The sequence below is a fragment of the Hemitrygon akajei genome, chromosome 20 (genome assembly GCF_048418815.1).
Source record: "Hemitrygon akajei chromosome 20, sHemAka1.3, whole genome shotgun sequence".
Lineage (NCBI taxonomy): Eukaryota > Metazoa > Chordata > Chondrichthyes > Myliobatiformes > Dasyatidae > Hemitrygon > Hemitrygon akajei.
This window is the reverse complement of record NC_133143.1, coordinates 59,140,458-59,168,275: the sequence shown is the minus strand read 5'-3', so window position 1 is coordinate 59,168,275 and position 27,818 is coordinate 59,140,458. Positions and strand designations below refer to the sequence as shown.

The 27,818-nt window shown below is 39.9% G+C and overlaps 1 protein-coding gene across 1 annotated transcript in view; it reads left to right on the top strand.

Annotated features, from left to right (window-relative positions):
• Positions 1-27,818, top strand: part of dnah5 (dynein, axonemal, heavy chain 5) — a 223,958-nt gene that overhangs the window by 89,569 nt on the left and 106,571 nt on the right. The window contains exons 25-38 of the mRNA XM_073024384.1: positions 381-599; positions 977-1,039; positions 4,481-4,719; positions 6,747-6,987; positions 8,603-8,802; positions 9,027-9,180; positions 11,327-11,490; positions 11,886-12,042; positions 12,475-12,687; positions 13,201-13,425; positions 17,148-17,320; positions 18,482-18,660; positions 22,815-23,002; positions 27,238-27,432. Coding sequence (XP_072880485.1) covers positions 381-599; positions 977-1,039; positions 4,481-4,719; positions 6,747-6,987; positions 8,603-8,802; positions 9,027-9,180; positions 11,327-11,490; positions 11,886-12,042; positions 12,475-12,687; positions 13,201-13,425; positions 17,148-17,320; positions 18,482-18,660; positions 22,815-23,002; positions 27,238-27,432 — 2,610 coding nt within the window. The remainder of the gene's footprint in view (positions 1-380; positions 600-976; positions 1,040-4,480; positions 4,720-6,746; positions 6,988-8,602; positions 8,803-9,026; positions 9,181-11,326; positions 11,491-11,885; positions 12,043-12,474; positions 12,688-13,200; positions 13,426-17,147; positions 17,321-18,481; positions 18,661-22,814; positions 23,003-27,237; positions 27,433-27,818) is intronic.

The following is a 27,818-nucleotide window of genomic DNA, read 5'->3' as shown; positions in this document are numbered from 1 at the left end:
AGAATAATATTTTTGAGGAAACGCAAGAATCCCTAGAAAGGCTGTTTTAAAAAAATCCCTTGGTTTGCATGGCTTTGTTTAAATCTTGCAGTGCAGCAAGTGCCTTTTTGAAATTTTAAAATCTGAAAGGTTTGAAAAGATCAGGCTGTTACTTCATTAGAAGAAATTGACCTGATAAATGTGAATATTGTTTCAGTAGTCATTGCTGTGGTAAATGCAGCTGATGGGGCACATGTACTGTTCACTGCATTATTGAGCTTTCTCATTCAGTTGTACCCTTTTGAATTGATATGTTATAGTTACTTAATTTTACAGTTTTTTGTAGCTCTCCATAACTAAATTCAGCTGTGCTTTGAAATTCATTCTTGTTATTCTCTTAGGAATCTTACGCATTGTTAAATAAACATGAATTGCTTGTTGCCAAGGAAGAGATAGAGAAGGTGGACACTTTACGATACATTTGGGAAAAACTGTTAGTGCGTGCGAATGAGATTCAGAATGAACTAGTAACCTTGCAACCAAATTTCAGAGGAGAACTGATCAGCAATGTGAGGACATTCATTGAAGATTGTCATCAATTTTATGAAGATTATGAAAAGGTACAGTAGTAAACAAATCATTAGTGTGACTAAATCACCACCAACTGCTTAAATGATAGAGATATTGCTTCTGTGTTTAAAACTTACTTTTACTTAAAAACATAATAAACAAATAAAAAAAAACTTACTTTTGTTTTACTTTCAAGTAATCTATTTTAAAAACCATTCAATGTTAAACCAAATTAAATCACTAGAAATGTGGAGTAAAAAGAAGTATTATTCTTTGACAATAATTCTTAATATGTATGTGTTCTGTAAGGATTTCTTGTTGGCAAGCCTTATGAAACTCTATCTACTATTGATTTTGTGAATATTTGATCCTTAGATTGTCAGTAAATTGAACTGTTAGTCTGTTTTTTTCATTTACTGTGCTGCAGGAAGGTCCAATGGTCATGGGCTTGGTACCACAGGATGCTAGTGATAGGCTTGTAATCTTTCAGGTATGTTCTCACTATTATTGGTTCTGTGCGTGTGGCCACAAATCCCTTGCTTCTGTGCAATTTTATATTCTGGTTCATTTTGAGCTCTTCCTGAAGATTGTAGATCACAGTTAGTATCACAATTTAAACAATTTTCCTTTTTACCTGAAGAAATGTGGGACTTGCCATTGAGAGACGCAAAGTGAGAGTTATTTGGTAAGGTGAACAAATCAGAGAATCAGCGCATTTATCAGTGCTATCAGAAACAGGTTTAATATCACTGGCATATGTTGTGAAATTTGTTGTTTTGCCGTAGCAGTACATTGCAATACATAGTAATAAAAACTATAAATTACAATAAGTACACATAAAAATAAATTAAATAAATAGTGCACAAATAGAAGGGAAAAGTACTGAGGTAGTTTTTATGTGTTCAATGTCCATTCAGAAATCTGATAGCAGAGGGGGAGAAATGTTCCTGAACTGTTGAGTGTGTTTCTTCAGGCTCCTGTATCACCTCCTAAGTGGCAGCAATGAGTAGAGGGCATGTCCCGGGTGACTGGTGTCCTTAATGATGTGGCCTGTTTGAGGCATCACCTTTTGAAGGTGTCCTGGATGCTGGGGAGGCCAGTGCCCATGATGGAGCTGGCTGAGTTTACAACTTTCTGCAGCTTTTTCTGATCCTGTGCGGTGGCCCCTCCATAGCGGACGGTGATGCAGCCAGTTAGAATGCTGGTTAAGGATAGATCCTCAGCAATGTTGAAACTGCTCATGCTTTCCACTTTTGATTCCTCATTGAGGACTGGTGTGTGTTCCCTGGACTTGCCCTTTCTGAAGCACACAATCAATACTTTGGTTTTACTGACGCTGAGTGTAAGGTTATTGCTGCGAAACCACTCAACCAGCTGATTTATCTCACTCCTGTGTGCCTCCTTGTCACCAGCTGAAATTCTGCCGGCATAAGTTGGATTGTCACCAAATTTATAGATAGCTGAGCTGTGCTTAACCACACAGTCGTGGTTGTAGAGAAAGTAGAGCAGTGGGCGTGAGGTGTGGTAGTGTTGATTCTCAGTGAGGAGGAGATGTAATTTCTGATCCACACAGACTGTGGTCTCCCGGTGAGCAAGTCAAGGATCCAGTTGCAGAGGAAGATTAAAAAGGTGCAAATTTTGGAGCTTTTTATTAGAACTGAGGGTATGATTGTGCTGAATGTTGAGCTGTGGTCAATAAACAGCAGCCTGACGCTAGTCTTACTATTGTCCAGGTGATCCAAGGCCGGGTGGAGGGCTAGAGAGATTGCATCCACTGTACACCTATTATGGTGATGGGCAAATCACAGCAGATCAGAGTCCTTGCTTTGGCAGAAGGTGATTCTAGCCATGACCAGCCTCTCAAAGCATTTCATCACACAGTAGATGTGAGTGCCATTGGGTGATGGTCGTTGAGGCAGCTCACTCTGCCCTTCTTGGGCACTGGTATGATTGCCACCCTTTTGAAGCAGCTGGGAAAAATCGAGTGCAGCAGTGAACGATGAAGGTGTCTCAAATGCTCCTGCCAGTTTGTTGGCACATTTTTCAGAGCCATAGCAGGTAGGTACGCCATTAGGGCCTGGTGCCTTGCGAGGGTTTCCCCTCTTGAAAGATGTTCTTATGTTGGCTTCTGAGGCCGAGATCACAGGGTCACCGGATGCTGCAGGGATCTGCATAGATGTAGCTTTATCCTCCCTTTCAAAGTGAGCATAAAAGGCGTTGAGCTTATCTGGGAGTGAAGCAATACTGCTATTTATGATGTTCGGTTTCACTTTGTAGGAAATAATGGAATGCAGACCCTGCCAGAGCTGATGTGCATCCAATTCTCTCTAGCTTCAATCAGAATTGATTTTTCGCTCTAAAGATATCCTTCTGTCGGTTGTACCTGTACTACTTGTATAGTTCTGCATCTGATGTCACAGATCTGGCCATCAGAGACGATGAATCTTCTGGTTCATTCACGGCCTTTAGTTTGAGTATGTCAGGTGTGTTCTTGAAGGCACACTTTTCTCCACAGAGATTTTGATGAAGTCAGTGACAACTGTGGTGTATTCATTCAGACTTGAAGATGAGTCTCTGAATATTGTCCAGCCCACTGACACAAAGCAACCTTATAAGCGCTCCTCGCCTCCACCTTGGTCCTCACCACTGCTGTGGTCTTTAGTCTCTTTCTATATGCTGGAAGTAGAAGTACCACCAGGTGATTGGACTTTCCAAAGTGTGGGCAATGGATGGCACAGTAAGTGTTCCAGATCGTGGTATAGCAGTGGTCATATGTGTTGCCTGCTCTGGTTCCACTGGTGAAACGCTGGTGGTATTTGTTCAGAGACTTCTTCACACTGCCCCGGTTGAAATCCCCATAATGATAGGGAAGGCATAAAGGTGCATAGTTTTGTGCCTGCTGATTACAGAGTGTAGCTCCTCCAGGGCCTGCCTGACATTGGCCTGAGGTGGAAGGTACACCACTACCATGATGATGGCATTAAAAACTCCCTCGGCAGATAAAATGGACAACATTTGACTGTTAGATGTTTCAGGTCGGGGTGAGCAGGATTGAGACCTGTTCTCCAATGAGTCCAACCTACTCACGCTTTCTTCTTAAGTTGACCTCTTTATCTCAGTATTCAACCCAGTGAAACTCCACATTCGATCAGATATAATATATTTATTTATCACATGTACATCGCAACATGCCATGAAATGCGTTATTTACTTTAGCAACCAACAAAACCTAGGTATGTGTTGCTCCTTTACCCTCTCACCTCTTGCCTCTCCCCGCCTCTCCCCTTCGGTCTTTGGCCGTTGGGCTTTGATTTCCAGACTAACCAATAACGGGACTCAGAACTCCAAACTCAAGCTCTAATGCAGACAGATTCTTCATTAAGAATGCAGATCAAATCTGTATGCAGTATTCCAGCTAGGGTTCTCATAGCCTTGTAAACTTGCCTATATTTATACTCCATATCCCTTGTACAAAAAAAACACAATGTTCCAACTGCCTTCCTAATTACATGTTGGCCATGCATACTAACTTTTGTTTTTGGTGCTTTGCACTGAAATGAATTGTTATGGATTAAGCAGGACAAATAATAAAGTTAAGGGTTTATTGAAAACATACATTGTTTATTAAAATACCACTTACCTAAGTGATAAATCTCATAGAGGTGAATGCACTTGAATAAAATGGGAAAGTTAGTAAGTTGGAATCAGTCTCACATAATAGACAAATTGTCTGGTTTAGAGCTGTCAATCCATGTTAAAGTTCAGCCTAAAATTTTCACAGCCTACTTTGGGTATTGTTGACTCATAGTGAATTTCGGGTGCATTCTTTATTATTTTATGGCTTCACTGTACAGTCTATAATTTATATTTAGTACTTGTGAGATTTATGTGCAGATATGTACTTAAGCATATGAATTAATTTTACTGTCAGAATCAGTTCGACAACCTATATCGGAAGTACATCACGTACACAGGTGGTGAAGAGCTGTTTGGTCTGCCCATCACTGAATATCCTCAGTTGTTGGAAATAATGAAGCAACTGACTTTACTCCAGAAACTCTACAGCTTGTACAATAATGTGATCAATACCGTCAATGGTTACTATGAAATCTTGTGGTCAGAGGTCAACATAGAGAAAATCAACAGTGAACTTATGGAATTTCAGATAAGGTAATGATTAAATCTTGAGGAGTTATTCTTTGTTGACATTAATGATTGAAAAATGTTATTTTTATTTTTAAATATGGATGTGAAAATATAGAATAATTCTAGATTATTCTAGAATAAACTAGAATAATTCTATGGTCTTTAATATTCTGTATCCTTTATCTTCCAGAACTAATTATGCCCTGTCATATGGGTTGTTTATTTTCACCTCCACAGTGTTGTCTAGCTGTACTTCAAACTCAGGCCAGTTGCTGCTGAAGCCGCCCTCCTTGCTTCAGTCATTCCAGATAATTAAACCCCTTATTGATTCAATTCTGATGGCCTTACATTTTTTTTAAATCTTCAGATGTCTTCTGTCAATGGTGTTTCTTATTCATCCCAGCCTTGTTGATTAAAATGGTTTCCATCTCTCTTGGGTTCATAGCCTTTATTCTTGTTTTGAAGTAACAATATCCTTCCCTACTTAACTCTTCAATTTTTATCATCTTTTCCAGCTCCTCCTCCATCCAAGTTCCTTGGTACTTTTTATTGTCCACCCTCCCAATCCTTTTCCCCTACAGTCCTACACAACTGAATTCCTTTAAAAAATCTCCACCTTTTCTATCTTTACTACTCTACCTTTTATTCTTGAAGACTATCATGAAAGGAAATTTTGCGGGAAGAAGATGCCACTTTTATTAATCTTTCTTGGCTTGCCTGTCTCGACATGTAGACTATAAAATGCCTTGAGAGGTCATAAAGATATGAAGTGGTTATTGAATTATTGGAGGATCTACTAATCTGTATGATGGAATTTATTTTGAAAATAAATCTGGAATACATGGCAAATTACTGGCAATTATATCACTACGTATTGGTAGCTTGTGTAGTGTGGAAGATGGATTCTCAGGAATGAGAGCACAGAAAGACCTTTCGTGGTAATTGTAGCATGATATACAAGGAGATATGTAGCTCTGTCAGTGTGAATCCAGTGAAGCATTGATCCAGCACTCTGTGTGACAAGACTGTCATGTAAGCTTGTTACCATTGAGGAATCTCCTTGCTGGCGAGAGCCATGCAACCAATCAGAATCAGGTTTATTATCATTGACATAAGTTATGTTTGGTAGCAGTAGTACAGTGCAATTACTCTAAGTTACAATAAGAAATGATTGAGTAAATAAATACTGCAAAAGATCTACATGAACATACATTATACCAATTATTACTCTGGACAGGAAGCTTTTTTTAACCTATTTCACTATGCAGTACTGTGCAAAAGTCTTAAGACACATGGAACACAAAAATAATGAAATGAGAAGTTTCTAAATAACAGAAAACTTGCTATAAAGAGCAGTAAACATAAAAAAATAAATCAAATTAATATTTGGTGTGACCACCCTTTGCTTTTAAGACTGCACGAATCCTCTTAGGTACGCTGTTGCGCAGTTTTATAAGAAAATCGGCTGGTAGGTTGTTGCAAGCATCTTGGAAAACTTGTCACAGTTTTTCTGCAGACTTTGGCTGTCTCATTTGCTTGTGTCTCTCCAGGTAATTCCGGGCAGCCTCGATGATGTTGAGATCAGGGCTCTGTGGAGGCCGTACCATCTGAAACCATGTTAACAATCTCGGGTGCCTAAGACTTTTGCACAGTACTGTACATATTCTGAGGAAACTTTAGGGGGGGTTTTCTCAGATTTTGATTGTGGCATGCTATTTTGCATTTCCCAGTTTGGGGTGAGTTGAAACAGATGAATGCACAAAAATCTGAGACAGGCTTCTAAGAAAGTAGAAACGTGCAATTCCACCCCCACCCCACTCTCGTTAATTGCCGGATAAATGCACATCATTGACTCAGAAAGACTGCCCAAAGAGAAAAGTGCTCTATCCACCAAAGCTTTTTGTCCATTGTTTGAATCATCAGTAAAAATATGAGGTACATTACACATAGCATCTCAGAAGTTGGCTGTAAAAAGTAAGTAATAATTATAAACCTATCTCTGTATGTTGCATACCTTTTTAAAACCTGCATTGCAATTATTTCTTCTTCAGATGTCGGAAGCTTCCTCGTGCTTTGAAAAAATGGCAAGCGTTCCTGGACTTGAAGCAAACGATTGATGATTTTAGTGAATGCTGCCCACTGTTAGAGCACATGTCTAACAAAGCCATGATGCTACGGCATTGGAAGCGAATTGCAGAAACCACAGGGCGTAACTTTGATATAGAAACTGAAACATTCAAGTTGAGAAACATTATGGAAGCATCAATACTGAAGTATAAAGAAGAAATTGAGGTATTTGCTTATGTTAAACCTGGAATGTTTTTGCACGATGCATAACCTTAAAATAAATAACTAATCACAATAATGTATTGCTTTCTTCAGATATAAACGTCATTGATACTTAGCTAATTTATAGGTTATAAACACAAAAAAATTTGCTGATGCTGGGAATCCAAAGCAACACACACAAAATGCTGGAGGAACTCAACAGGTCGGACAGCATCTAATGAAATGAATAAATAGTTGTTGTTTTGGGCCGAGACCCTTCATCAGGACTGGAAAGGAATAGGGAAAGATGCCGGAATAAAAAGGTGGGTGGGGGGGGGGAGGGAAGGAGGATAGCTGGAAGGTGATGGGTGAAGCCAGATGGATGGGAAAGGTAAAGGGCTGGAGAGGAAGGAATCTGATAGGAGAAGAGAGTGGACCATGGGAGTAAGGGAAGAAGGAGGGGATGTAACTTATAGGTGTTTAAGATCTTGAATTGGAATTAGCTTTTAATATGCAAACAATATTGGGAAGTTGTATATTTGTTCAGTGGAAGTCTGTTTTCTCAATTTACATAGGTAATTATTTACTTCATTATCTTTTTTCATTGAGCCTTCGGGTTTTACAAAGGGAAAATGAATGTGTGCAATAATTATGGTTCTAGTCTAAAGTTAATTAGAACTGGACTTTCCGATGTCAGTTCTTTAGCTTACATTAAACAAAGAATAAACTATTGTGCCAAAATTCTGAGATCGGTGTCTTAAGACATCAGAGAGACTGCAGATGCTGGAAATCATCAACAAAAATGCACAAAATTCTGCAGGAACTCAGCAAGCCAGGCAGCATCCATGGAGGGATGCAATAGTCAGCATTTTGGGCCGAGACCTTTCATCAGGATCTCTGCTTAATGATGGGTCTCGGCTGACAATGTTGGCCCTCCAGAGATGCTGCCTGACCGATTAAGTTCCTCCAGAATTTGTGGGTGTTGCTTTATAAGCAGTGTGTTCTTCAGCTTGGATTGTGCTATGTCTTCCAAAAGCCGAACGTTCTCTTGCACTCTTGGGCTATCATTATGTGGCACAAGTGTCACTCATATATATTTTAAAAATAACAGTGTAGGAAACACCGAGCAGTTCAGGCAATGTCTGTAGAAAGACAAACTGTTGCTATTTAAGGTTCAAGACCATTTACTACAACCATCAAAAGAAAAATACAAGACAATTTTAACTTGCAGAGAGGTGGGGGAAATGAATAAACCAAAAGGAATCTCTTGAGTCGAGTTGGAGATTTCCTGGTAAGATGCTAAAGATGCCATCTTGTTAATGAGGGAAGAGAGAAAGAAAGAGAAGGAAGGGATATGCTTCGTGACCTGCTGATTGTTTCCAGCATTTCTGCTTTTATTTCAGAGTTCTGGCATCTGTCGTCCTTTGATTTTCATCACCATGATTAGAATTGTGTCTGATATTTAAACCATATCTGAACTCTAAAACATTCATCATGTCATTATATGTATTTGAATGAGAAGTTTTGGTTTCATAACCAATCTTCTGTATAGAGTCTGTACTTATACCTCACACACAAACACACACCTTATTGTGAATATTATGATGCGACAGCCTTTTGATTCCTTTGTTTATTGCAGGATATTTGCATCAGCGCAGTGAAAGAGAAAGATATTGAGCAGAAATTAAAACAGATTATAGCAGAATGGGATGGCAAAATGTTCACTTTTGCCAGTTTCAAAGCACGTGGTGAGCTTCTGCTGAGAGGGGACAGTACATCGGAAATTATTGCCAGTATGGAGGACAGTTTGATGGTCCTGGGTTCACTGATGAATAACAGGTTAGTTATGCACTTGTATCATAATTTTATTGGGGTTAATCACAGAGATATATTCTTAACAAATGATGTCACTTTCTTTCAAACGATGTATAATGAAGGCAAATCTTCCTGTTCAAATACAGTTTTATTTTTTTTAAAATCTGCAAAGGGACATGTATGAACAGAATTGTACAAATGTAGTTCATTATGGGTAAACATTATATTTTACTCTTGTTTCATGGCAGGTACAATACCCCCTTCAAGGCACAGATTCAGAAATGGGTTCATAATCTATCTAATTCAACTGATATTATTGAGAACTGGATGACTGTACAGAATCTATGGATTTATTTGGAGGCAGTTTTTGTAGGTGGAGATATTGCTAAACAACTTCCAAAGGTATGAAAGTAGCTGGTCTTAAATCCTAAAATATTTTTGGTTGAAGGCAATTGTTCGGATTTCTCCTTTCAATATGCAACACTTCCTTTGTAAGCCACCAAGTTAGTGAAAGTATTTGATCTGATTTCCAAGGACTATTGGTCCTGGAATGTGGGTAGAAGATCAGAAACATAAGAAAATCTGCAGTTGCTGGAAATCCAAAGTAACACACACAAAATGCTGCAAAGTCCTGGTGAAGGGTCTCGGCCCGAATCACCGACTGTTTACACTTTTCCATAGTTGCTGCCTGGCCTGCTTGAGTTCTTCCAGCATTTTGTGTGTATTTCTACAGGTAAAATATATCTGTTTTAATATAGATATAGATAATATCAAAATGGGTATCTTATTTCAGTATTCCAGTACTTGTATACAAGGAGTATCTGATTGTCTTGTCAAGGAAAATAGTTTGTCTATTGGCCTCTACTTTGTTTATCTGCCACTTTGGTTCACCATCCCATTCCCATTTTGTCCTTCCCCTCTGGGCTATCATCAAACTTTTGCAAGCTTCAGCAGTAAGGTACCATCTCCAACTGGGCATGTTATGGCCACCAGGACTCCGTATTGAACTGTACATTTTCAGCTAGTTCACTCTTTCTGTTTGTCACAGAATTGGCCCTTTTAGCTCAGCTTGTTTATTTGTGTAGTTTGGTCTGTGATTATGTCCCATAGTAGCAACAGATCATACAGACAAAAAACTTAATCTGATCTTAACTGTGACATTGGCTTATCTGGCCTCACCCTATCAGAGATATGCCCTCCATTATTCCTATCCCACTCTCTTGTCTGTTACCTAAAAATAATCTATTTTTTGAAGTTTGAAGTAATTTTTTAAAATCAAAGTACATGTATGTCACCATATACAAATCAGGGATTTATTTTCTTGCGGGCGATAATGGTAAATAGAATCAATGAAAGATCACACCCAACAGGGCAGACCACAACCAAGGTGCAAAATAAAAACCAAACTGTGAAAATACAAAAAGAAAGAGAAAACAAATAGAAACAATAACACTAAATAAAAGTGAGCCCTTAGTTTGTTGGAACATTTCAGTGATGGGGCAAATGAAGTTATCCCCTTTGGTTCAAGAGCCTGATGGTTGAGGAATTGTATCACAACTGAAATGTTAACTGTCTTGCTCTTGCTGTCTGACCTGATGAATGTTAACACTAGTTTCCATTTTTATTTATGCTTTCCAATGTCTGCATTTTTTTTCTCCTCAAGCTGTTCTTTGAGGAAAATTTATAATTGATCACTTGCGAACTTTAGTTATTCTCTGTGGCAGAGTAGGTCTCTTACTCTGTCACGTTAATGTGCTACTTGATTGTCCTGGGTTCACTGATAAGTAACAAATTAATTATGCACTCCTATTATAATGTAATTTCAGATGAGTTGGTTGTTAATTACAAATTTTTTTATCAGTTGACATCAATTTCTTTCAATGTACAGTATAATAAAGATAAATCTGTTCAAATATAATTTTATTTTTATAAAGACATCTGCAAAGGGCAGAAATTGATCTATCAGATTAATGTCTACCATACTGATGGGAAATGATAACTGTTGTTCTGTTTATTTGAGTTTAGTCTGGACATGAAGCATTTTAATTTACCATTGGTGTGTATCACAGGGTGATGCAGGTACTTTTGTAAACATTCAGATGACTGTCTTAAGGTAGCTTAGGATGCTCTCAAAATGTAGATTAGCTCCCATTGAAGAACCTCCAGAACTATATTGCTCATGTCCTGCTTACCTGCCACGCAGTACATGTGACGGTGATAAAACCAAATTATCAATTTAATCATCATTTTGGTAAGTGATAAGAGGCAGAAATAAAGTGTGTATAAGGCTTTAAAATCGGATGAGAAATAAGCATCACCGAACTATTGTGTCAAGCATAGAAAGATCAAAAATGTCAAATTGCAATAATAAATATGAAGGGAGGACGGACATTGGACAATTGGAAGGTGAGCTTCAATGATTTTATATATCATGAACGAGAGAAGATGATGGAGGAATTCCAGTGACATGGATAACCAGGCAGCAGATTTACTAACTTGCTATTTTGTCATTGATTTTTTTTCCATTGTCATTCTTCTTTGACTCAAGGAAGCCAAACGTTTTTCAAACATTGATAAATCTTGGGTGAAGATCATGACTCGGGCTCATGAAACCCCAAATGTAGTGTATTGCTGTGTAGGTGATGAAACCATGGAGCAACTTTTACCACATTTACTGGAACAACTGGAAATCTGTCAGAAGTCTTTGACAGGGTAAGTCTTTAACATACTGAGCTGCCATCGTCTGAGCTGCTATAGGCAGAACTGTTTCTGTGATACTGATTCAGGCCAGATTTTTAACTTCAAAGCCGGACTTAGTTCTTTAAAATGTCTGAAACACTTAAATTATGGTGTTTAGTTGTAATTTTGCAAGTTTAGTTTGGTTAGTGTGTCCATAGCTTTTGCTCTATGACACCAGTAACATTATTTCACTTAAATTTCTGTTCTTAAAATCAAAACGCTTGCAAAGCATTTCTGTTGGTTTTCTGTGGCTGAGCTAAAATGTATTCAGTTTTGATCCTCACATTTGGGCAGAGCAGTTGAAATGTTTTAGTTCTGGTTTGGTATCACTTTGCTTATTGGCTATTGCTTTATCTTCCACTTAACAGGTATCTTGAAAAGAAAAGGCTGCTTTTTCCTCGTTTCTTTTTTGTATCTGATCCAGCACTCCTTGAAATCCTTGGTCAGGCTTCAGATTCCCATACCATTCAAGCACACCTGCTGAACGTCTTTGATAACATCAAAACGGTCAGCTTCCATGACCGGGTAAGGTGAAGAATCAAGGAGCTGAAGTTATATGTTCATGATTCAATGTAAAAAGAAATATTAAGCTTAATTTCCTTTTTTTGGTTGTATTTGAGACAGCGTACATGGGAAGGTCAAGGAGCTATATACCAAGTGTTCAATGGAGGCTGTTGAAGTCCTGTTTATTCGTCCAAATGAACTGAAAATTTAGCAAGCTCCAATTTGCATATGCATTCAGGTCTTAGGAAATTGGATCTTACACCTCACTGAGAATGGAATTGAGCCTTAGGACAGTAGCTAAGCTCCAGTGATCTACACAATTTGAAATCCATTATTTCTGAACCATTACCTTACTAGGCTAATGAGAGTTGTTGAGTTGAATTTAAATTAAGGCTTGGCATAGGGTTATCTAGCAAGTTGGACATGACAGAGTCAGTTTGTCTTTATTAACAGATCTATGATTGTATTTTGGCTGTCTCTTCACGTGAGGGGGAAACGATTGAACTGGACAAACCTGTTATGGCAGAGGGAAGTGTAGAAATCTGGCTAAATGCTTTACTGTTGGAATCTCAGAAATCTCTCCATCTGGTCATCCGTTCTGCATCTATGAGCATTCAGGACACTGCCTTCCAACTGATTGAGTTCCTTAATTATTATCCAGCACAGGTATAGTGTACTTTTAATTAAAACGTTGCACGGTATTCTTTGTTTATTGCATTTGGAATATAGGCTTGGTACCTGCACCATTTCAAGACATTTGTTAGTTTTTCCTTTCCTGCAGAACTTGTATTGGAAATGTAATTTAAGCAAGAACCCATTGATATTTTGTTAGGATTTATTCCAATGTGTTTATTTTTATCTTGCGTTTTTACAATTCCCTTTTGGAAGTATGATTAGAAATTGGGCACTATTTCTATACAGGTTGAACAGCAAATTTGCACTAAATGCAGGTTGAATTTTGAGTCTCATAATAGTTAATTCTGTTGTACGTGAAAATAGGGTTTTAGTCAAGGTAAAATAACAATTTTCTATTGTTCCAAGAACAAAGTGGCTCATATTTAAATGTATGCTTAAAAGTAAGCTGGCTGGCATATTTCTGACTTTAGAATTTTATTGTATAAAAATACTATTGATGTCTGATTACAGCAATCTACAGCTTTTATTTTTTTATTATGAAAGGTTGGGTTGCTTGGAATTCAAATGATTTGGACACGAGATTCTGAAGAAGCATTAACCAATGCCAAGTACGACCGAAAGATCATGCAACAGACCAACCAATCATTCTTGGAATTGCTCAATACCTTAATCGACATGACAACGAAGGACTTGAGCGTTGTAGAGCGTGTGAAATATGAGACGCTTATCACTGTCCATGTGCACCAGCGAGATATCTTTGATGACCTGGTAGGAAATATGTTAAACAATGTGTCTCTCTATTAACACATAATAATTACATTTTGTTTGGTTAAAGGTTTTGAAAAATGTGGGATTATCAAAATCCTATGTGATGAGTCTTTAAACACTGATGGAGAACAAAAGAAATCAGCAGCAGTGGTTGTCCAGTTTAATCTATTGTTTATTCTTTATTTCGGAAAGTGCACACATTTGGAAATTGAATTATTTTGAGTATCAAAACAACATACAGTTTAAAACACTTTATTTCCCTCCATGTATGCTGCCTGACTTGCTGAGTTTCCCCAGCACTTCGCATATGATGCTGAAGATTTCCTGCATCTGCTGAATCTCTTGTGTTCAGAACAATTTGAAGTAATTTTTGTAATATTTTACAATATACTTTTATAATCCTGCATATTTCTAACTCATGAAGACAATATTTTCTTGGGTTCTGTAAAGTTATTTTTATTGGAATATTAATCTACATTAAAATAATATAAATTAATTGTAGATGGTCTTGACCTCCTGAGCTTGATGGTGAAAATTGTACAAACAGAGATTGGTTATTAAGCTGTTTGAGTCTGCTTTGCTTATTGATAAGATACTGGCTGATGTAGATAGCTCCCTATCTACCTCTTATCAACATTATAAGCACCAGTATTAAACAACAATCAATTTAACTCACCCTTGAAGTTTTTGATTGCAATAGTATATACAGCTTATTCCTGTCCAAATGTCCAGTTTTAAATTATCCTTTCTATGGAAACATTGCTTGCAGATGTTCCTTGTTTAATTGAATGCCTAAAAAAAAAAGAGGTTAAAGTTTTCAAGATTTGAAAGCTTATAACATCCTCCGCCAAATCTTTTTTTGGAGTTTACGTCAAAAATCTTCAAAACTGTTATTCGGTTATTTTTAATACTTTGAAGGTTATTGAATGGCGGAGCAGGATCGACGAGCCAGGTGGCCTACTCCTGCTCCTAGTTCTTATATTCTTAAGTCCTTAAAAGCCCAAATTTGGTACTCTGTGAACTTTATTCGGTCACTTCTTTGTGCATGTTGAGCCCCCACTGGAAATCTCAGCCCTGATGTGACACTCAGCTGAAGGATTCCCTTGTCTGATTGAAAAAGTTGAAGATTATTTTCATCAGCTGCATGCAGGTATACAGCTAAACAAAACAATGTTCCTTAGGGTCCAATGTGCAGAACACAGTGTATATATTACATATAGCACATACGAGGGCTGATTGATACGTTCGTGGCCTAAGGTAGAAGGAGTCAGTTTTAGAAATCCCAGCACATTTTATTTTTCAACACAGTCCCCTCCTACATTTACACACTTAGTCCAGCGGTCATGGAAGCATACGGATCTTGGACCTCCAGAAAAGTGTCCACAGCGTGGGTGATATGTTTGTGGCCTAAGGTAGAACGAGATGAGTTATCACGAGGAAATCTGCAGATGCTGGAAATTCAAGCAACACGCACAAAATGCTGGTGGAACACAGCAGGCCAGGCAGCATCTATAGGGAGAAACACTGTCGACGTTTCGGGCTGAGACCCTTCATCAGGACTAACTGAGAGGAAAGATAGTAAGAGACTTGAAAGTAGGAGGGGGAGGGGGAAATGCAAAATGAAAGGAGAAGACCAGAAGGGGTGGGGTGAAGCTAAGAGCTGGAAAGGTGATTGGCGAAAGGAACTCCGAGCTGGAGAAGGGAAAGGATCATGGGACGGGAGATCTAGGGAGAAAGAAAGGGGGAAGGGAGCACCAGAGGGAGATGGAGAACAGGCAGAGTGATGGGCAGAGAGAGAGAGAGAAAAAAGAGGGGGGTAAAAAGCTAAATATATCAGGGATGGGGGGAGGAGGGGTATTAACGGAAGTTAGAGAAGTCAATGTTCCTGCCATCAGGTTGGAGGCTACCCAGCCGGTATATAAGGTGTTGTTCCTCCAACCTGAGTGTTGCTTCATCTTGACAGTAGAGGAGGCCATGGATAGACATATCAGAATGGGAATGGGACATGGAATTAAAATGTGTGGCCACTGGGAGATCCTGCTTTCTCAGGCAGACAGAGCGTAGGTGTTCAGTGAAATGGTCTCCCAGTCTGCGTCGGGTCTCACCAATATACAAAAGGCCACACCGGGAGCACCGGACGCAGTATACCACACCAGCCGACTCACAGGTGAAGTGTCGCCTCACCTGGAAGGACTGTCTGGGGCCCTGAATGGTGGTGAGGGAGGAAGTGTAAGGGCAGGTGTAGCACTTGTTCCGCTTACAAGGATAAGTGCCAGGAGGGAGATCGGTGGGAAGGGATGGGGGGGACAAGTGGACAAGGGAGTCACGTAGGGAGCAATCCCTGCAGAAAGCAGAAAGGGGGGGGGGGGGAGAGGGAAAGATGTGCTTGGTAGTGGGATCCCGTTGGAGGTGGCGGAAGTTACGGAGAATTATACGTTGGACCTGGAGGCTGGTGGGGTGGTAGGTGAGGACAAGGGGAACCCTATCCCGAGTGGGGTGGCAGGTGGATGGGGTGAGGGCAGATGTGCGGGAAATGGGAGAGATGCGTTTGAGAGCAGAGTTGATGGTGGAAAAAGGGAAGCCCCTTTGTTTAAAAAAGGAAGACATCTCCTTCATCCTGGAATGAAAAGCCTCATCCTGAGAGCAGATGCGGTGGAGACGGAGGAATTGCAAGAAGGGGATGGCATTTTTGCAAGAGACAGGGTGGAAAGAGGAATAGTCCAGGTAGCTGTAAGAGTCTGTAGGCTGTGTAGTTATCAGTAGATCAGGAGATGAGTTATACAGCTCTAGTTACATGCACATGCAGTTCAACTCTTTGAGTGATTATGCAGAAAGTTTGAAGTTAATAACTCATCCCCTTCTAACTTAGGCCACAAACTTATCAATCACCCCGGCGTGGGCACTTTCTGGAGGTCCAAGATCTGTGTGTTCCACGACTGCTGGGCTAAGTGTGTAAATGTAGGAGGGGACTATGTTGAAAAATAAATGTGCTAGGTTTTCTAAAACTGACTCCTAATGTAGGCCACAAACTTATCAATCACCCCTCATAAAATAATATTAACTGATAAAAAAGGTATTCTGTAGATGTACGAGTTGACATAATACAGTTATCTTATTAACATTTATTGTGACCAATACAGAAGAAAGCAGATGCTTGCAACAGGAATATGTCTTGCAGTTGCAATGTTTAAGAATAATCATATGTCTGGGAGTTTGTTGGATAGTTGCATGTTGACTGTTGAACTTAAGTTGCAGGGCTGTGACAATATTGAAAGAACTCAATTGCAGAGTTGGGGTAAAAATACAATAAGAAGGTAATTACCTAAAAAAAAAAGCTAGAATTGATGGGCTCAGGGACATGGTGATTCACCTCATGAGCCTTAGAGGAGGAAAGGAGGAACTAATCAGGGCAGTCCTGGGGAAGGATTTCCAGTTCTTTGACGAGAGTGCTAGTTGACTACAGCAGATGTGAAATACTCATAAGCTGCTTCTCTTTCTTCATGTACATTTCTGGGGAAATCAGTGTAATTCATACCTAATGCACACAGATACTTCTTTCCTGAAAAATCTGTTCCAAACACACCGAGGCAACCAAGAATGGCCCCATCATAGAGCATAATTGTAACACTATTTTAATGACCCTTATTATTTTCTTCATTTAAGAGTTAAAGACAGATTAGTTAAGAACAACTTGCGGTTTCTGAAATATCTTTCTTTTGCAGTGTCGCCTGCACATCAGAAGCTGTACCGATTTTGAATGGCTGAAACAATGCAGATTTTATTTTAATGAGGACTCCGACAAAATGCTGATCAATATTACAGACGTTGGATTTGTATATCAGAATGAGTTCCTGGGCTGCACAGACAGATTGGTTATAACACCACTTACTGACAGGTGGGGCAACTGGAAAGCTTCACACTGCTATGTTTATTAAACTTCTTTAATTCTTGACAGGTGGGTGTTGTTGATAATGCTTGCCTCCCTAATTCCCGTGGATAATGTGCTGGTAAGCTGCTGACAGTCTGTTGGGCAAGAAGGTCCTAGATTTGGATTTAGTGGCACTGAAGCAACTGAGAAATTATTTTGGAATCATCAGGGAGTTGGACTTGGTTCTCCTTGTGTTTGCTGTTCCCTCGTATCCTAATGGCAAATGATTCATGTCATGGAGGTCGGAAATAAAAGCGAAAAAACTTGGTTAGATATCATTAGTGGAAAGAGAAACCGAGCTCTGCATTTAAGTCTGATACCCTTTGACAGAATAAGAACCCTTCTTTGGGTTTCACGTTTTGGAGGTAGTGTCAGATGAACCTTGGTGAATTGTTGGAGTACTCCTTGTAGCTGATTAACAGTTTGTCATCAATTGGCTCTACATATTGTAGATTTTCTTTAGTGATGTTTGATTTGTACTTATCCTGCTGGGTATTTCCAGGTCTTTGTGTAATTTCAAAGATTCAAAGTACATTTACTATCGAAGTATGTATGCAGTATACAACCCTGAGATTCGCCTTCCCCACGGACAGCCACAAAACAAAGAAAACCACGGAACTTGTCTAAAGAATCAGCATCAACTCACCCCCACGAGTATTCAGATGGCACTTCATCGTTTCAAAATCATGTTTCATAGCACACAGCAGCTTACTTTTAAGAACAATCATCTTTCACGTGGACAGATGAAGTACTAATTAGGAAAAGTGATTGATTTCTGTTACTGTGCAAATGTTGCTAGATTTGCTGACTATTTCTGTTTTCATTTCAGATTTCCAACATGATCACTTTTTTTGCTTTACATGTAACTAATTTTGCACTGAATAGGATCCCATAAGACAAGGAGCACTGTTGAATAGAGCACTTTTAGTGGTGTCATGCTGAATTTTTGTCAGTAATACAATGTCTCAGTAACTCATTGGTTTCTAAATTGAGGTCATTTGCTCAGCTCCTGACGAGAGACTGGATTTCACAAATCCCGTGACTATTGTGTTCTTCTTAAATTTCTGATGAGCTATTAAACAAGTTAATTCCTTTTATCATGCACTTGTGCTATTTTGTTTCATTTAGATGTTACATAACTCTAGCTCAGGCACTTGGAATGAACATGGGAGGAGCACCTGCTGGACCAGCAGGGACAGGGAAGACCGAAACTATCAAAGACATGGGAAGGTGCCTTGGGAAATACGTGGTGGTCTTCAACTGCTCGGATCAAATGGATTTTAGGGGACTTGGCAGAATCTTTAAAGGTGACAGAATAAATATAAATATGTACTTATTTGTATTATAGTTATGCAATATTTTTTATAATTGTATGTTATTTTTTGATTAGACAACTTCTAAATGTTTCTCTTTTCCACCCGCTCCATCTTCACGTATGCCCAAGAGCAGATAGGTGCTCTTCTCTAATTCGCCACTAGATGGCAGCCAAGCTACAAAATTTAGGCATCAAGCTTCTCGCAAAGCCAACAGAATGCAAGATCTAAAAACACAAAATGCTGGCAGAACTCAGCAGGCCAGACAGCATCTGTGGGAGGAGGTAGTGACGACGTTTTGGGCCGAAACCCTTCATCAGGAGTGAAGTAACGTGGGATGGTCGAGGGGGGATAAGAAGTGGGGGGAGGGATGAAGTAGAGATCTGGGAAGTGATAGGCTGGAGGGAAATGGGCTAGGGGGAAGGTGGAGAATTATGGGAAATAAAAGAGAAAGAAAGGTAGGGCTGGGGGGAGATTATAGTGAGGGGGGAAAAAGAGAGAGAAAGAGAACCAGACTAAAATTATAGATAGGGATGGGGTAAGGGGGGCAGGGGTTATCAACGGAGGTCTGTGAGTTGAATGTTAATGCCGGCAGGTAGGAGCCTACCTAGGCGGGAGATAAGGTATTGCTCCACGACCTGCTTGTGGCCTTATCATGACGGTAGAGGAGGCCATGGACAGACATATCGGAGTGGGAGTGGTCTGTGGAATTGAAGTGTGTGGCCACAGGGAGATCCCGCCACTGCTGGAGGACTGAGCGCCAGTGTTCGGCGAAACGGTCTCCCAGTCTGTGGCGGGTCTCCCCAATGTGTAAATGGCCACATCAGGAGAACTGGATGCAGTATATCACCCCAGTTGACTTGCAGGTGAAGTGGTGCCTCACCTGAAAGGACTGTCTGGGGCCTAGGATGGTGGTATGGTAACCCCATCCCTATCTATAATTTTAGTCTGGTTCTCTTTCTCTGTCTTTTCCCCCTCTCACTATAATCTCCCCCCAGCCCTACCTTTCTTTCTCTTTTATTTCCCATAATTCTTCACCTTCCCCCTAGCCCATTTCCCTCCAGCCTATCACTTCCCAGCTCTCTACTTCATCCCTCCCCCCACTTCTTATCCCCCCTTGACCATCCCATGTTACTTCACTCCTGATGAAGGGTTTTGGCCCGAAACATTGTGGCTACCTCCTCCCATACCTCCTCCCTGTCTGGCCTGCTGAGTTCTGCCAGCATTTTGTGTTTTTATTTATTTCCAGCATCTGCAAATTCACTCGTGTTGCCTTAGAATGCAAGATCTCTAATTCAGGCTCCAGTCTGATGCAACATCCCCACTAGCTATTGGGAATCCCTGTCCATGAGTATTCTATGTGGAGAAGGAGCATTCAGGATGGTATTGAGAAGCTTGACTCCATTCATCAGAAGCTCAGTGAATGCTCATCAGCTCACAGATGTGTCAGTCATCTCCAGCCACATCTTTGGGAAGAGCTTGGAATGACCTACATAACCATCCTTCATCCAAAAAGACTGAATAAGACGTAGAAAATCTTGTTACTTAATGTAGTCATTTGAAAAGTGGAATGTTGTTGGTGCTGGATATCTGAAATAAAATCCGCAACACAGACTGGAAATGCACAGCAGGTCAGCCAGCATATGTGGAGGGGTAATCTTCAAGACAGTAAAACTTTCTTCAAATGAAAGGTTGTTAACTTGAAACCTTTATTGCTTTCTTCACAGCTGCTATCTGATCTACTAAGTTTCTGTTTGTATGTTGGCTATTATTTATTGTTTTGGTCTTGATGCAGACTAGTATTTCTCAGTCTTTGGGCCTTATTTACTATTTTGAATAAGGTTCAAGATGGTTTAATGTCATTTCCTGTACACAAGTGCAAGGAGAACAAAATAATTGTTATTCTGGATTTGATGCCACACAAAGACAAACACAAGCGATAAAGAGCATAATAATAATAATAATAAAAACACACACAATAAAAAATGAATGCATAAAATAGCTTATATAGATAGATTGATGGTACATCCATAAAGTGACACTAGTGTTGATCAGCCTTACTGCTTGGCAAAAATAACTTTTTGAGTCTGGTTGCTCTAGTGTGGATGCTATGTGACCTCCTCTCTGATGGGAGTGGGGCAAGGGGTCTGTGAGCAGGGGGCATTGATGTTACTGGCCCTTTTCTAGCACCTTTCTGTATGTATATCCTTGTTGAAGGTAGGCTGGTACCAGTGATGTGTTGGGCAGTTTTGACTACTCATTGAAAAGCTTTCCTGACCACTGTAGTGCAGCTTCTGTACCAAGCAGTGATGCAGATGTTAGGATGCTCTCTCCTGTGCAATTGTAGTATGGATGTGCAAAGATCAGCTCTTTTTAGCCACCTCAGAAAGTAGAGGTGTTGGTGAGCTTTCTTGACTGTGTAGGTAGGATGTGTTCTGGGGCCATGAGAGGTTGTGTGTGATGTGCACTCCCGGGAGTTTGAAACTGATTGCAGTTTCCACTGTTGTGCCACTGATGTAAAGTGGTGCGAGTTCTTCCAAAGTTGTTGACCATCTCGTTTGTCTTGTCAACATTAAGGAAGAGGCTGTTTGCCTGGCAGGAGGCCTCAGGCTTTCCCTCCTCCTCTCTGTCAGCCCGTCCCATTGGTATTGGTGATAAGCCCTACCACTGCTCTGTTATCGGCAGTCTTAGTGATATGATTGCTCGGGTAGTTGACAGTGCAATCATATGTGAGCCGAGTTTACAGCAATGGGCTTAGCACAGGGCCCGGAGGGGTACCTGCATTGAGGTTGATGGGGAGGAGAGCAGTTGTGCATCCTGACTATCTGAGGTCTGTTTTTTTTTTACGAAGTCCAACACCCAGTGGTGTGTTTAGACCGAGGAGTAGGAGTTTTTTCTCCAAGGTCTGTGGGACAATAGTGTTGAATGCTGAGCTGAGATCCTGAAACGACATTCTGACATGTGTCCTTGTCTTCCAGGTATGTTAGGGCTGGGTGCGTGACTGATGCTATGGCATCTGTTATAGAGTGGTCCTGTCAGTAAGTATATTGATGCACGTCCAATGAGGCAGGAGTGGAGTTTTTAATATAGTATGTGCCATTATCAGTGATTCAAAACACTTCATGATGATTGGTGTCACTACCACTGGGGGGGGGGGGGGGCGGGGGTTAGTCATTTATGTCTAAAGGTGTGTAGAGTTCTTTGGGATGGGGAAGATGGAGGCTGATTTAAAGCATGTGGGGACAGCAGCCTGGAACTGTTGAAGATGGCCGTGCACAGAAGTTGTTCTGAGCGTCGGGGAAGAAGGCATTATTGGTATCATCAACGCTGTTTGACACTGTTTTCCCTTGCATAGTCAGTAATGCTGTTGATGCCCAGACACATATACCAGGGATCGTTATCAGAGAGGAGTCTCTGAATTTTTTCTGTGTAGGCAGTCCTTCCCCTCTTGATGTTTAAGATGAAGTTTCATAATGGTGATTGGTGTCATACTATTATCTGAGGGAAAAAGAAGTTGATTTTGATTTTTTTTCACGCTGGAATCTGCAAATGCTCAAATGTTATGCAAGCAACTTGAACAGTAAGCAGACAATTTCAAAGCTTAAGATGTATTTTTCCTGTGCAAATGAAACTGTGCAAACAAATTTTCCCTGGAACATTAGAGCAAAGATGTGCAATGTGCTTGGAGCGTGCAATGTGCCTTTAGGAAACTGGTACATATGGTATTTATCGTGTATGTTAGCTTGTCTTGTATTTTGTCTGCACCTGTTTTCAGGTGTAAAAAGAAATTTGCATTTACATTTGTAGCCTGTAACTAGGTTAACAATTTTCACTGTGAAGTATTATATAAATGGCCTTGTGAAAGGAAATGAATAATTTCATCTGTTGAGAAAGTCCATTTGCTATATTCAACACTTAGTTGTGAATAGATTCCACAACCTACAAACTCATTTTCAAGAATTCTACAATTCAGGGCCCCACTATTGTACAATTTGTCTTCTCTTGCAATTGTTTATCATTCTTTGTTTATGTATAATTCTTTCCATAAATTCGATTGTATTTATTTGCTTTCCCATAAATGCATGTAAAAAAATTGATCTCAAGGTAGTATGTGTACCTTTGACTACAATGAGTTGTTGTTTCCATAGGCCTAGCACAGTCTGGATCCTGGGGTTGCTTTGATGAGTTTAACCGTATTGACCTACCAGTTCTGTCAGTGGCCGCGCAGCAGATCGCAATAGTTTTGACGTGCAGGAAGGAACGCAAGAAAAACTTCATATTTGCAGATGGAGATTCTGTGGAAATGAATCCTGAATTTGGCATATTCCTCACAATGGTAAGTAAAATTTGGTTTGTGAAAAGCAAGAGTGTGATAAAATGGTTTGTAAAAACACTTGAGCAAGCAGTGAATTAACAGCTTTGCTTTAAACCATAGTGTGCTTGCTCATTGCCTCATGATACTAAATGAATATATTCAATATGCAGTAATTAATCCATGTACAGTGGCATGCAAAAGTTTGGGCACGCCTGGTCAAAATTTCTGTTACTGTGAATAGTTAAGTGAGTAGAAGATGAACTGATCTCCAAAAGTCATAAGGTTAAAGATGAAACATTCTTTTCAACATTTTAAGCAAGATTAGTGTATTATTTTTGTTCTGTACAATTTTAGAGTGAAAAAAAGAAAAGGAGCACCATACAGAAGTTTGGGCACCCCGAGAGATTTGAGCTCTCAGATAACTTTCACCAAGGTCTCAGACCTTAATTAGCTTGTTAGGGCTATGGCTTGTTCACAGTCATTGTTAGGAAAGGCCAGGTGATGCAAATTTCAAAGCTTTATAAATACTCTGACTCCTCAAACCTTGTCCCAACAATCAGCAGCCATGGGCTCCTCTAAGCAGCTGCCTAGCACTTTGAAAATGAAAATAAATGATGCCCACAAAGCAGGCGAAGGCTATAATAAGATAGCAAAGCTTTTTCAGGTAGCCATTTCCTCAATTCGTAATGTAATTAAGGAATGGCATTTAACAGGAACGGTGGAGGTCAAGTTGAGGTCTGGAAGACCAAGAAAACTTTCCAAGAGAACTGCTCGTAAGATTGCTAGAAAGGCAAATCAAAACCCCCGTTTGACTGCAAAAGACCTTCAGGAAGGTTTAGCAGACTCTGGAGTGGTGGTGCACTGTTCTACTGTGTAGCGACACCTGCACAAAGATAAACTTCATGGAAGAGTCATCAGAAGAAAACCTTTCTTGCATTCTCACCACAAAATTCAGTGTCAGAAGCCTGCAAAGTTCAGTTCAATTCAATTTATCGTCATTTAGAAACCACAAATGCAATGCAGTTAAAAAATGAGACAACGTTCCTCCAGAATGATATCACAAAACATCTAAACAAGCCTGATGCATTTTGGAAACAAGTCCCGTGGACTGGTGAAGTTAAAATCGAGCTCTTTGGCCGCAATGAGCTAAAGTATGTTTGGAGAAAAAAGGGTGCAGAATTTCATGAAAAGAACAGCTCTCCAACTGTTAAGCACGAGGATGGATCGATCATGCTTTGGGCTTGTGTTGTAGCCAGTGGCACGGGGAACATTTCACTGGTAGAGGGAAGAATGAATTCAATTAAATACCAGCAAATTCTGGAAGCAAACATCATACCATCTGTAAAGAAAAAAGCTGAAGATGAAAAGAGCATGGCTTCTACAACAGGGTAATTATTCTGAACACACCTCAAAATCCACAATGGACTACCTCAAGAGGCACAAGCTGAAGGTTTTGCCATGGCCCTCATAGTCTCCTGACCTAAACATCATTGAAAATCTGTGGATAGACCTTAAAAGAGCAGTGCATGCAAGATGGCCCAAGAATCTCACAGAACTATATAACCATATAATAATTACAGCACGGAAACAGGCCATCTCGGCCCTTCTAGTCCGTGCCGAACGCTTACTCTCACCTAGTCCCACTGGCCCGCACTCAGCCCATAACCCTCCATTCCTTTCCTGTCCATATACCTATCCAATTTTACTTTAAATGACAATACCGAACCTGCCTCTACCACTTCTACTGGAAGCTTGTTCCACACAGCTACCACTCTCTGAGTAAAGAAATTCCCCCTTGTGTTACCCTTAAACTTTTGCCCCCTAACTCTCAACTCATGTCCTCTTGTTTGAATCTCCCCTACTCTCAATGGAAAAAGCCTATCCACGTCAACTCTATCTATCCCCCTCATAATTTTAAATACCTCTATCAAGTCCCCCCCTCAACCTTCTATGCTCCAAAGAATAAAGACCTAACTTGTTCAACCTTTCCCTGTAACTTAAGTGCTGAAACCCAGGTAACATTCTAGTAAATCTTCTCTGTACTCTCTCTATTTTGTTGACATCTAACTGTACTCTCTCTATTTTGTTGACATACTAGAAGCCTTTTGCAAGGAAGAATGGGTGAAAATCCCCCAAGCAAGAATTGAAAGACTCTTAGCTGGCTACAGAAAGTGTTTACAAGCTGTGATACTTGCCAAAGGGGGTGTTACTAAGTACTGACCATGCAGGGTGCCCAAACTTTTGCTTCGGGCCCTTTTCTTTTTTTGTTATTTTGAAACTGTAAAATATGGAAATATTAAAGATGTTGCTTAAATATTAAAGAAATATGTCATCTTTAACTTTATGCCTTTTGGAAATCTGGCCATCTTTTATTCGCTTAGCTATACACAGTAACAGAAATTTTGACCGGGGTGCCCAAACTTTTGCATGCCACTGTATGCAAGTGTGGCAGTCAAGGCCAGTCTTTGACCTGTTGAAGGCTCTTGGCCCAAAATGTTGACGGTTTAATCCTTTCCACAGATGCTGCCTGACCTACTGAGTTCCTCCAGCATTTTGCTTTCACTGCTAGTATATCTCACTTTAACTAAAAGAGCACCAAAACTCTGCATGATAACCCTGATGTGGCTTCACCAGTACCCCATGTACTTGTAACAATAAGTCCTTATTTTTGATTTAAGCTCCTTGCTATAAAGACCAATATGCCACTTGGCTACATAACTTCTTGAGTTATGTCTGCTAAAAATTTGTACTTCATGCACAAAACCCTCTGTACTTGAGACATAGCAAGTCGATGTTTTTGAAAATTTTCTGATTGCTGTATTTTGTTTATAATGTTCGTTGAAAAAAATCAGATCTTCAAACTGAGGAGCACTGCAAAAACATTCAGTCAGTGATGAAGAAGATTCTGGATGAATGTCTGTGGTGTAATGTTTACTTGTGCTTGTTTTATTATTATTTTCATGTATCTCTGATGCAATATCACAAAAAGAATGTCTTGACCTGCCGTTGCCATGGCAGTTCTCTGCTGGGTCAGTTTCTTATAAAGCTTAATCTCTCAAATGCTGCTGTTTTACAGAAATAATGGTGTTATTAACCTTTTCTTTCAGGTTTCTCTGACTTTTAGCCTCCGAGTAACAAGCTTAAGCTCATCCTAATGCATCATGCTTCCATACTAACCTGAGGTGTTTTTTTATCTAACTAGCCTCAGTCTGAGTATGTAATTTCATCTTTCCTGCTTGTTCTAGTTTGGATTTAGCCTTCACTTACACCCTTCAGTATGATATTATGTTACTGCTTTGGCCTGAACTACTTTCCAAAAGCTTTTGTCTGGATATCAGTCTGGAATATTCATCCATTCATGCTGCTGACCTGATATTACCTCATTCCTTCCTCTTTGATTTTCAACCCTTTATTTGCTGTAGAACTTTGTGGACAATAGTAATGTATGGTTTGACCTGAATAATATACTGTTAATAGTTGCATTTTAATTAGTGAGTCTTTTAATAATAGTGGTTTCAACTAATTGATCTAATTACTATGGCAGCAGTAAGGTTTTTTGGCTAGCAGTACGTGTGTATATTCATTTCCATGGATGCTGTCTGAATTTCCAAGTTCCTCCAACATTTCGTGTGCATTGGTGAGACTGTCATAAATTGGTGGACTGCTTCATTGAGTACCTCCGCTTCATTCTGCCAGAAGTGGAACTTCCCAGTGGCCAAACATTGTAATTCCCATACCCGTTCACGTTCCAACATGTTGGTCTAGGAGCAACACCTTATATTCCATTAGGGTTAGCATCCAAGCTGATGGCATCAGTATCAATTTCTCCTTTCAGTAAAAAAAAATAAAATCCCCCTCTCCTTCTATTCCCCACTCTGGCCTCTTACCTGCCTATCACCTCCCCCGGATACCCTCCTCCTCCCTCTTTCCAATGGTCCACTCTCCCCTCCAATCAGCTGTCTTCCTCTCCAACACTCTATCTTTCCCACCCACCTGGCTTTACCTGTTGCCTTCTAGCTATGCTGTTACCCCTCCCTCCATCTTTTTGTTCTGGCATCTTTCCAGGCCTGAAACATTGACTGTTTATTCATTTCCGTAGATGCTGCCTAATTTGCTGAGTTACTCCAGCATTTCGTATGTGTTGCTTTGGCCATATAAATACTGGATAAGAATAATGAAAAGTATGTTTCTTATTTGGATTGATCTAATATCAAGAGAGATTGTTGTGTTTCTGAAATATACTTTTAAATTTGTAGAACCCTGGCTATGCTGGGCGCCAAGAACTGCCTGAGAATCTGAAGGTTAACTTCCGCTCTGTTGCAATGATGGTACCAGATCGTCAGATAATTATTCGTGTCAAGCTTGCGAGTTGTGGATTTATTGACAACGTAACTCTTGCCAGGAAGTTCTTCACCCTATACAAGTTATGCGAGGAGCAACTTTCAAAACAGGTTTGTGCACATCCGATCATATGTATGCACTTGTCAATAACATCCTCAATCGAAACAAAATTAAAGGGTTAAATTGCGGTTTATCACATTGTCTAATGACATGTGTCTGTTTTTGTGTACTACATTCTAATTTATTAACCTCCGAGCAGCATCTGTTATAACGGCTGTGTATAACTTAACTTAAGCCTTCCACATCTGAATTGCCCATTAAAAGCCTTGAGAGATTTTCAAGATGAATTTCCTTTTAATTCTGCCATCATTTACAAGATGATAGATGTGTATTGTTCAGCATTTACACTGCTGGAGCAATTACTCACAAAAAGTTGAATAAAATATTTTATTCTGTAGCTATAGTTTCCACTTAATCTATGATATATCTAGCATCT